The sequence below is a fragment of the Gadus morhua genome, chromosome 12 (assembly GCF_902167405.1).
Source record: "Gadus morhua chromosome 12, gadMor3.0, whole genome shotgun sequence".
Classification (NCBI taxonomy): Eukaryota; Metazoa; Chordata; class Actinopteri; order Gadiformes; family Gadidae; genus Gadus; species Gadus morhua.
The window spans coordinates 9319050-9331087 of NC_044059.1; the positions used below are offsets into that span (position 1 = coordinate 9319050).

The window sequence follows — 12038 nt, forward strand, 5'->3', positions numbered from 1 at the left end:
TTTGAAAACGCCCTTCCACATAAAAAGTAAGTGCCTGTTGATGTCACTTTTGCTCAATAAAAAATGTCCAACCAAGCGTGGTTTCGGAAGTGGGGAAGGGTTAATGGGTGTTTGTGTAATGTGGGTCTGTGAAGCCCTTTTAAAGTGTACATGTGACTCAGGGCTATACACACGGGCTCGACTTGACTTTAGCCTTCATTTTGAGAGTTCTGCAACTGTCAAATTGTGAGTGGAGGCGTAGATCTGAACTAACGTTTTTTTCCTGTTTGTGTTTGATTGTTTCTCCTGCAGGACGAGTACCAATTCTGCTACCAGGCTGCGCTGGAGTACTTGGGAAGCTTCGATCACTATGCAACGTAAAATAGCCATCCTCCCTTCCCTTCCCCACCCCTCCCCCACCACCTCCCCCCTCCAGGTCTCTGCCCCCCCCCCCGCCCACTCTCCCCCATCCCCCTCAAACCTCGCCTGTCCCCTGAGCCATACAACCTTGCTTGAAATTTGAATAAGACGAAAATGGAGAAAAAGAACAACAACGATTACCCCAAGAAAAATGCCCCCACCCAGTAAAACCAAAATCTACAAACCACAAAGAACTCCCTTTCGAAAAGGAGGAGCCAGTTTAGTCAATCAAACGAAAAGAAAAGCGAAGTTGGAGCAGGTGAGGTACCACCTGACACCCCCACTCACCAATAAGAGGAGAGATTTAAAAAAGGCTTTGGCTCACACTTTGGGGGGACGGGGAACCCGAACCAGAGTCGGACTGCGAACCTTACCTCAAGTGTTACCAATGTGGGAGGACATTGTATACATTTTGTGGAGATTCACTTCTTTAAAAAATATATATATTGTACGTAATACGAAGACAGCAGACAATGGAACGACTAGGGACGAGGTCGACAGAGCGACAGCAAGACGGAGGCAGGTGGATGTAGCCTGGATGAGACGACTCTGCCTCCTTCTTCTTTTACATGTAGTGAGTGTGTTGGCGTGGGGTGGGGGGGGGGGGGGGGGGGGGGGGTACTTTATCAATGTCTTACAGCAGGAGCTGTTCAAAGAAACATCTGAATCATGGCTGCCTGTGTGAAAAAACATTCAGTGTCCCCACACGCAAACGCCACCTACCCCTTTGGCTAGCCAAGTGGTTCGAAAAATACTCAGCAACCAAAATGAAGACGGATTACTTTCCATTTGGTCTGGAGGAACACTGTGTTTTACCCACCAGTGATTCATCCCATTAGCCATTAAAGCAACGCATCGCTTCTCTAGTTACCATCAAAAGGCCAGCCATTACTGAGTAAGACGGGGCTACAAAACAGAACACACGCTTCACCATGCTAGCATAGCGGAGGCAGGAACATGTACGTGAAAGAACGTGAACGTAATCAGTTCATTACCGACAGACATTTGGAGCGCCCGATTCCCGGTCTCTGGAGCAGGGGTGAAAGGTCCGACCACCCCAGTGTCGTTGTGATGAACTACCGACACAACAGCGATCTTAAGATCTTCTGGAAGCCGAGGAATTCTCAGATGAGGCTCTCGGACGTGGCCATTGGCTCTCTTGCCGCTTTGACCTTCAATGTTGTTGTTTTGAAATTCGACCCCTACCTTAAAACTGTTGCATCATGGACGTTTGGTGCGGCCCTCTTTCATTTTAGTCAACATTTGTTTAAAAGGATACTGACTTAACAGGTGGTGCGAAAATACAAGTTCTGGATGTTGGTCAATGTGTGTGCCAGACTCTGCATCGTCACATCTAGGACTTTTTTCCGTACTTTTTCCGTTTTCGTTTTATTTAACGTTAAACACCAAACATGCTGCTTACTTGTTGAGTGCTGTGGGCGTGGCTCTTCTGTGCGAGAGATCATACATACAAAAGGTGCCAGCTTTGCTCATTGGTTCACCAACCCCTGCCCTACCCCTGGTGGTCACAACGGAAAGTACATCAACGGATCATCCGATTTTTTTCTTTCTTCAAACTACTCCTTCGGCTTGTTAAGCGCTCATATATTGACCGGGCCAGTTCAGTCCCCCACCTTGCAGCAACAAAGAGAATAAGAACTTCCTCTTGTGGCTCCTGTATGTGTATGCGTGTTTGTGTGTGTGCTCCTTGACCAATCGGATGAACCCAAGTTAATGCTCTCCGGTTCCTCCGTGGTCGGCGGGAACAGGGGAAGGTCCGCCATGTTGGGATTGAAACGTGACGCTCTGGAGGTGAAGAACTTAGTGACGGCTCACTTGTTCACCCCCTCCTCCACAAATGAAAAGGAAGATATATACTGGAACTAGTGTTTGTGAATGTGGGCGCGCCCGGAGGTGATGGAGGGGGTCTTTTATTGCGTCGGTCTGGACTGACAGACCCTCGTTCCCCAGACGTTTCAAGTGGCGGGACCAGGAGCTGGAGACATGAACTGTGTGTGCGCGCGTGTGTGTGTGTGTGTGTACTCTGTTTCTCGTTTCCAAAAAAAGCCTTATTGTTACTGTAACTTTACAAATACGTTACTGTTGTATTATGATTATTATTACATTATTATTATTATGATTACCGATTAATCTCATGTTACTTTACATAGCTGACTTTTTATTTAGCTTTATCTTTTTTTTAATACAGTTAGCGTGACATGATAAATGCTAATCTTTTCATATTACATTTAAAGACATTCTATTTTTTCACGTGTTCAGTATAACATATGTCTTTGTGAATGTGCGTATATATATATGTATATGTATATATTATACCACATTCACATTGATAGATATATATTTAAATGCAGAATATATTAGAACTATCCAAACGATTATGAATTAGTTTTTTCTCCTTTTCATCCTGTTTTTAAAGGCCAACCAACTTGTTACGAATTATGTGATTATGTACTTTTATTTCTTTACAGCAACCCTTAACGATTTCTTTGTGTTCCTTTACTGCCATAATACGGCCATATCTGCTGTGATAAGGTACATTTTTAACGTGTTTATAAGCATTGTTGACTTCATTAACCTATACGCAGTAGAATATTTTGCATCGTGTTCAGTTTGTGATATTATTTTTTAACTGTTGTTTATCACCCATCTAAGAAGACAAAATGGCCCTGTTCTTTACCAGTTTTTTTTATATTTGCCCCAAAATGACTTCTTCTTCTGATCGTGTACAGCCTCTGACAACATACAAGTTGACGTCCCACAAAAAACTTGCTTTAAAAACATAACACGACCACCCATTATGTTAGCTATCAACTAAGATCCAAGATATAATACCTGTAAATAAAATTAAACAAATATATAGATTATATGTATTTGTATAATTTGACACTGAAGCTCACAAACGAAGACCGACTTCTGACCGAGATTGGGATTCCCATGTCCGACTTCTTCGGTGTTCGTAAAGCCTTTTCCCGCCCTTTTCCCCTCAAAGTATTCCCCCTCCATTTCTGATTCCTGCTTTTTAAATACCGTTGCCTATAATTTCTCATTCTAGCAATCTGATTGGTAGATGAGGCAGCTTCCACACTAAAAGCAGTTAACCATTGGCTGTGGAGGCTCAACTAGGGCGCTACCATTCCCTTAAGCGGGGTAACCACGACCGTTCCTTTCTATAATAACTAGTACGGGTGTAAATGTGACCGCCTCCAGACTACAAAAACCCTATCCCAAAGGGGTTCAGTGCTGTAACGACTCCCTTGGACCTCAAACACTATATTGGTCGTCATTTTATACACACGTGAACCTCCGGGTACCAAAACAAAAACTCACAGCAACACCCGTACGACGCTAACACGCTAAGATTCAAACCATAAATCTGTTACCAAGGAAACAATCCATCCTGTGGGGCTACTAGTACATAATCATAACCAAAGGGGGGCAGGGGGTGTTCTCTGTACCTGACATTTGACCACAGTACATTTTCTTCCAAGATCATTTGTACAAAATACCATGTTTTTGTCGGGTTGTTTTTCGAGGGGTAGTTTTTTTTTTTTGTTTTACTGGAGGCGGGAAAAAAATCAGGACTTTTAAGAGCCAGGAGGAAGAAGACGACTCGACTTTCCGCAGACAGCTTCTGCTGTGGATTTACAATTCCGGCATCTCCTTCACAGTACTGAGAAGATCTTAGAGGAATTGTTTGGGAACTTAACTGAACTAAATCCGTTGCGGAGGACTCGTTCTCCGACGGAGACCCCCAACACGGGCCACTGCGCCTGTGCCAAAACCTTTCTCCGTGGACGTGGTTGGAAGCTTGTGTAATGTGTTATTCTTTTTCCAGTTCATGTAAAGATGCTAGACTTTTTTTTGACAACAGCCACCGAAATGACCAGAGTATTTCGCGGAAATTGGGAGGGTGGGGGGGGGGGAGTATAAAAATGAACAAAAGAAGAAAAAGTGACAAGAAACGTATACATACAACAGCCAATGAGAACAAAAAAATAATGAAATTCCCATACTCTGCAGAATTATTTTCCTTTGTATGAGGGCCAAGTGCTATCACATTCAAACTGTTACTTCGAACTCGACAATAATTGGTTAAAAACCACTGTGTATGTAGATATGTTGACTTTGTATTAAAGAAATGTTGTCTGAAAAAAAAAAAACTGACACACCTCTGTTTCGTTATTTTCTCCTCATCGTCAATCAGATCCCCTCCTCAAACAAGCCTAATGGATCGGTCCGTCTTTTGTTTACCATTTGTCCATCGGCGTTCATTGCGATAATTACTATGTGCGACGGAAATACAATTAAGCCTGGTGATGTGTGCACACATTCTTCGGATTCCCAGTCAATCAACGCCTGGGGTAGGCCGTGCGTGTTTGATCAGGGAGCTTTGTCACAGTCGTACCCTTTGTTTTCTTCCTTTCCCTGAAAGGGGCCCCGGGTGGATAATTGCCAGGCAGGTCGTCTGCTGTGCAGTGTGGCGCCCAGAGGCCTTACCATATGCGCTTCCCCCTCTCTCGTTCTCTCTCTGCTTATTCGCCCTTCAAGTACAATCTCTGACATGACTTCTCGGTCGGAGATAACCCTGGGTGTTGATCCCTGCACTGGGGCAAGAGAGTGGTGAGGTATTGGTGCTGGGGTACTTGATTTGATGTCCCATGTCCATAGTCTACCTAGCCGTCCATGAGCAAGATGCCTAACCTAACCTCTACCTCTTCTCCCTAACCACATCACAAACATTTATCGGAATTCATGGCAAGTATTCACTAAAAGCCTCTTCCAAATGACTAATAGTACTCAGCCAAACGGCCGTGGCACATTCTAGTGTCTTCGGCTTCTTGAGACCTATCAAAAATTGTGATTCGTTTAGCACTGGGATTCACACTTAACCACTAGCACTAAAGATTATCTCACGAAAAGGCAGGCCATGTCACCTAAAACGCCAATTTGCTCCGAGAGTGTGCTCAGTCAGAGTGGCTAATGTGTGCGGCGTGGCAAGGCTTCAAGAACGATATTGCCAATTGCCCACTTGGAGGGGCGCGCATAGAGGCACTCTGTAGCCGGTGAGCAGGCCGGGCGCATGGGAGACCAAGCAGGAGAGTGAATTAGAGGGGTGATTATGCAGTGAGTCAGACGGCAACTCGTTAGCGTCCAGCTAAGCAAGCAATCAAGGAATCGATGTGACATCGGACCCAAAAGCCACAGAAATGTGTAATAAATGGCAATGCGATAAATTTGATTATCGGCAGTGCCGTGGCCGGACTCTCTCCGTCGTAGCAAATGACGAATCAATCTGATCAAGCCACAGGGAGAGCCGAGAGTAGCTAAGGGAAAGCCAGCCACTTGCACCATTGCTTTCAGAAGTTCTTCCATATGCTGTGCACTGTTTTTCTCTTTTTCTTGCCCCCCTCTTCGGTAGGACTCGTGGATGAGATGTTAAAATATTCATGACACACTATTAGGGGTTTTACGATCACATTTTATAATCAGGGATTTATTGGCGTTTGGATTGGCGCCAGCTGCACAGTAAAGGTTGTCAGAAGGCCGTTGTACCACCTGCCCACAAATTCACAAGAGAGGGAGATCTGTGGTGGACCCTGTGTCGCAATGCTGGTTTGCGTGAAGCACATACTGCGGTGCGTGAGGTGTTGTGGAGGGACAAAAGTGTCGTCGATGGAGAGAGAGTTGATGCCAGGCAGTGGGTTACTTAAGAAAACGAATGAACTGATCAATTATTTTGCTGGAATAGAGCAATGGGAATGGAATACTTATGTACAATGTGTAAAGGATCATTTAAAACCTACGTTCCACTAATATAATGAATAAACGGGCTGCTATTCAACTCAAATAAGAAATGGGTCGGAGGAGGTTAACTTCAGGTTTTTAGGTTTATCTCTAACATATAGGTCTATGCCCTTCCATGGTCTCCATCAATAAGAAATTCTAATGTATTAAGCGTTGCACATGATGTCACGCACATTCCCAGCCGCCGTCTTGGTTCTTACCACGCTTATAATAAGAATAGTTACCACTGGTTGTTGGGTTATTCCAGACGTAATGGTCATTGAGTACCAGCTGCCCGGAATGTGCTTTTGGGACTTCAGACTTCTGTAAATGTCATTCTAAAAAATGTCTTTCTGAAATGATGCCCATTTTAGGTTGGCATTTAGTAGCATAGATTAAAGTTTTTTGCATTGAAGTATTGTCAAACCTCGCCAATACATAACGTGAACATGATGATAAGTCCATCAGCAGCACATATAGGCCTAAAAATAGAAGATACAACCTATAGCCTATTTTGAATCCTTAATTACCAAATCATGAAACCTAGGCAATAAACATTCCTCAATAAACAAGACAAATGAATACTAAATTAGTTATACAGTTATACTCATAGTAAAACAATAAGTAATCAGTAATTGTTTAAGGAGACAACAGTCCTTCTGGCTCTGCCATGTGGCTTTGCTGCTCTCTGCTGGACAAAAATTACATTTAGTTGCCAAGACAGCGGCAGTTTTTTACTCGGGTGTTTCTGCAAACAAGAAAAAAGTCCAAAACCAAAACAAGAGAATAGGTTTACGCCAACTAATTCAACATTTGCAGAGAGTGACATTCATTGTATTTTGCTAGTTTTGGCTTGTGCTTTTCTTTCTCACATGTTTTCCATTCTTCAGAGAGTAAATGTAGTGCAATACCCAGGGGGCCAATTAGGTCCTCGTATGTGCAGGGTTCTTCTCTGCCTCTGTGGCATATTTCAGAGATCGAGTTTAGCCGAATCGGTCTCACCCAACGCAGCGCACAATTCCCAACTCTCCCGGATCTAGCAAACACTGTTTATAACCAAAATACTGCTTAGTCTTTGTTTTGCACATGCCCATAGAAGGGGAGGTGAAATGCCTTGGATAAAAGTCAACTGGCCAGCAGAGGTTGGGGTTTACTTTTATCCTACTTTTCACTGGACTAGCATTGTTATTAACCCAGGATTGACCCCTATGATTCAAAATCATTTAGAAGCATGTGATGCTGACGTTACTTCTTTCACTGGCGGACCTTTTAAATATTTATTCTTGCATTTTTATGCTTTATGATTGAGTGAAATAGGCAGGAAGGGATGGGAAATATTGAGGAGGACATGCTGCAAAGGACCACGGGCTGGATTCAAACCCAAGTCGCTGCGTGCGAACAGGACTGAGCCCCAGCCCCGGCATGGCGCAATAAGCCTGAGTTGATATCTGTGCCGTGCTTTTAACGGCTTTCCCTCCAGCGAGCTACCTCTGCCATTTTGAACGCTCTCTTTTCATGTAGCCTATTCCGTTTGTGTTTTTCCACATTCAGCAGATCTTTGAATCTGTAGCGGCAGAATTCAGAGTCCTCCACTCTCTACTTCATGTTTAGAACATACACTTCATTACTTTTCGTGCTGACATTTTCAGGGGTGAAATTCGCCTTGCATATCTGCATGCCCTTCTGCGTTAAATGCCACGGATATGGTGAATCTAATGCACACAAAGAAATTGTTTACATTAAGAAGATATATTAAATAAATAAAAAAATTCTATGCCATATTGTATAACTGACTTGTCCTTGATTTGGTAATGGACGCAATTACTTGCATTGTTGTTCAAGCGGCACTTAATTGCAGCTGTGATGTGGCCATTAGATGACTAGATGAATGTATTGTGTGTGTGTGTGTGTGTGTGTGTGTGTGTGTGTGTGTGTGTGTGTGTGTGTGTGTGTGTGTGTGTGTGTGTGTGTGTGTGTGTGTGTGTGTGTGAGAGAGAGTGTGTGTGTTAGTGTGTGTGTTAGTGTGTCTACTTTCATTTACAGCTCCTATCTTAAATCGCTGCAGGTAAACTATGTGGTTATGGATTAATAAATAAGTAAAAGGTCAATCTGTATTTTTGTGTGAGTGTGTGTGTGCACCGCTATTGTTTTCTACATTGACCTCAGGCTAGACTGTCTTCCTGTTTGTTTACGTGTTGAATTTATCAAATTTGACCAGGAATACCCGTCACCGAAATGCCCTTCCTCCTATGAATCAACCTTTCTTTAACTCTCGGGGACAACGACAGAGGGAGCGTGCGAATGTGACTCAGAAATTTCCCAGAAGATGCAAACATCGTTTTATGTCCTCTGCTATGCAGTTACCGTACATGGTCAAGTATGGCGACACGGGTCAAGTATGGCGTCAGACAGTGACGTGCACCGACTCTCCACGTACTAGAGGGTTTAAAAGAAGTGGAGAGCCACTGGAGAGAACAAAATTAATTAAGGATATTTTATAGCTAATAGATTTGGTCGAGGGACTTGGGTTCTGAATATCGCCTGCGGGTCGAAATCCTGTCTTGCTAGCTGCCGTCGGCCATGCGACTCCGCCTCATCACTTCAGAGCTGTCTTTGTGAAGCAAGACGACCCCACAGGGTGACTGTTCCACAATCCCCGCTGAGGTTCAATGTCTGCAGTTCCTTTGAGCCAGGCACTCACAAGGTAAAATGTCAGAAAATCATATCCTGTTTCGGCCAGAGGATGTTTACAAAAAAATCCATGCAGAGGGATTACTTGTAAAACAGGAATAGTATTTATTATAACATAACGGTTATTAATAGCTCAGCATGACCAACTGAATACCTGAGGAGAGAGTGATGTCCGCCCATGCACAGTAGCAAGTACGGTGGCTGCTATCGGAGTACATAATGGCCTGTTGTGATTCCTCTACGTCCTCTCTTTAGCTTGAAGCCCTTGTGCAAAATAGAACATGGCTAACCTGATAATTACATTTCAATGACTATACAAAGAATGTTTGGATACATGCCTATAGATATGGAAAAATAATTAAGGAATGGCATTTCATATAACCCAATATATTACACAGTGGTTCTTATTTATAAAGCATTTTCCCCAACAAAATTTGAACTACAACATTTTATAGCCCTGCATCATGTACAGTAATGATGAGCAATGAGGCCTGACACACTCAGTCTTTGTATTTGCGATTCAGCATACTAGCGCGACATGAGTTGTGTTAGCGTTGTCTGATATGAGTTCAGTTTATGTGGTGACCCATGGGCCAAGCAATGTCGTTTCAGTTTTGCGATGATTGATGTTGCTGTGATGTCCTTGAGTTGGTCCGGGATTTGATACCGCAAGGCACTTGATAATGTTTACCGTTCCCTTCCAGGATGTCTGTGGCCACTCTAGACCACGTAGATCTGTAACTGTGCGGTTCTGTCGCTGGTTTTTTTTTTGTTGCCGTTTCACACAGAGCATGAGAGTGTTGCATTGTCAGTGTCTCTGATGGTGGACGAAAGCGCTTTGCCTCGGCCTCCGACATAGGCTCCACGCGTTGGTGTCCTCTGTGAATCATGTTTGCGTGCTTACTCTGTAGCGACTGGGGAATAACTGTTTAGGGAGCCCTCATAAGGATTCCTCCCTCATAATACCCATAATTCAGTTGGTTCAGAAACAGCGCTGATAGGTCCTTCATCCTGTCTAGCTCCGCCCATAACTCTGTCCTGCAGGGCCGGACATGGGCGTGCTGGACAGACGACGTGCTGTATGGATCAAGTTTCAGTATGAGAGTATGTGGTTGGTAGCCTACCAAGTTTGACCTTGAAGAGATCAGCATATTCCATTAAAAATCTGGTGAGGCAGGTTGGCATTGTCATTCGTTGTTTAGTGTTACTAAGCCCATGTGTTTGAACGCTGCTTTCTCTCCGCCATGTATAACTGTAGTGCATATGGCTGGCCTGCTAGGTGACATGACAGGACAACTGAAGCCACAGTGTTAATCTGATTTCCTCCACATGCCAACAAGTTGGTGATTCTTCAACAGTCTATTTCCTCTCTTTTCGTTTGAATGCAGTTTGAATGCATCATATGCTATGACGTTGCATTTGCTCTATCGACATTCATTTTGTCGGGCTTGCCGTTGAAGTGGACAGTGGTGAGTGCTTCACTTTTCTCCTTTTATGTGAGTCTGCTGTGTCAACCTCCTCCATTGTGATTTCGTCAAAATGGAATGACTCACCAAGTGTTCAGGTGGGTTTCCTCAAGGTGCTCAAAAAACACATCTATGTTAGGTTAATACTCCTGCGGGTGCCAAGGGCCGTCCACTGTTCCTAGTGAAGCTAGTGATGGGTTTAATGCAGAGTCCTCCATTTCGTTCAGGATCAATGACGCATTTAAAAAATAAATAAAAATGTAAATGTCTCTGTGTGCTATGGTGCTGCTATGTAGATCTGCAACATGTTTTGTAATGGTTCCATTTCTTACATGTGTGACACTGTTTGCAATTTTCTCGGTTTGCTGTGAGGCTGCCCCAATTTTTACCAAAACCAGTTAAAATGTCCTTATGATTTGCAAGAGATTGAATTCATCTTGTCGTTCATCTGTGAAACATGATTCCACCATCAGTCATGATAATTCTCATGATCGCCATGTGATTAAATTCAATGTGATATGTTCTCCATAAAATGTAATGCAGACTGGTTTACTGCCAATATATTATCTGAAAACCCATCAATATTTCTCCCATTTTTGTTGATTAAGGCCTTGGCCAGAGCCCTGACGAGCTATTCACATGGGCTGTACTCACACAACACTGCTCGTGGCCTGGTGTGTTGGCTGAGCCATAACTCTCAACTCGAGTGAACGGCCTCTTCGCTCCTGTCACAACTTGTCAGGATGGATATCTTTGGAATGAGAGGAGAGACTTTGGCGTGAGCGTTCCGTCGTCTGTCTCCTGCTTCCTTTGACCCTCCCGCTAAAAACACAAGAGTAGCAGACGCTTGCCTGTCGTTCTGCTCGACGTTTCGGTAGAGACGGTCTGTGTGTCGTGTGTTGAACGGTAGCGTGAAGCGCGGTTAGATGTAGATACGTAGTAGTGCTCTGACAGTCCATGGGAGTTCAAGCTCAGTTCATCCGTGTGTGTGTGTGGAGAGGGGGCCGGAGGCTCTGGTTTTTGTCTCCAGTCATTCCGGAGCTCGTGTGGATAAATACAGGCCACTGCTGCTCTGCTTTAGATGAAAGTGGCAATGATCTGCCTGTGGCTAGTACGATTAAAAAGATTATCCGGTTGAGTTAAGATCTGGAAATGCTGTGTGGATGAGTCTGATTTGGATTGCAGTTTACTGTCACTATTGGTAGCCTAGTGTCTTATAACTTTTTTGATATCGACGTGATTTATGTTGAGACGACAGCACAAATTCACATTCAGGGAAGTATATCAAACCAGACTTTTAACGTCAACACTTATTGTACTTTGCTATTTTGTGTGTGCGTGTGTGTGTCTGCGTCTCACACACACCGTAACACTTTGTGTGTTACAATGTCAAATTGTCATTTAGCTGTAATATTATTGTCTCTTTACCCTTTCAATATTCAGGAGGAGCAATTTAAAAAAGTAATTGTGTTTCTATTTATTGGTGTTGGGATGGTTAGACAATTAATAGATATTTTTTAAAGCACACATAATGTTAGCCTTTAGATAATATTCAATTAAACATCATCCACACTAAACCCATATATGTATGTATAAATATATAAATAAACATATATATATATATATATATATATATATATATATATATATATATATATATATAGCTAAAGAGGCTGT

General features: G+C 43.3%; 1 protein-coding gene across 1 annotated transcript in view; it reads left to right on the forward strand.

Moving 5' to 3' along the window:
* ptprsa (protein tyrosine phosphatase receptor type Sa) overlaps window positions 1-3281 on the forward strand; it is a 170607-nt gene extending 167326 nt beyond the window's left edge. Inside the window, exon 38 of the mRNA XM_030372990.1 lies at window positions 292-3281. Within this exon, the coding sequence (XP_030228850.1) occupies window positions 292-360 (69 nt within the window). The 3' untranslated portion in view covers window positions 361-3281. The remainder of the gene's footprint in view (window positions 1-291) is intronic.
* The last annotated feature ends 8757 nt before the right edge of the window (window positions 3282-12038 follow it).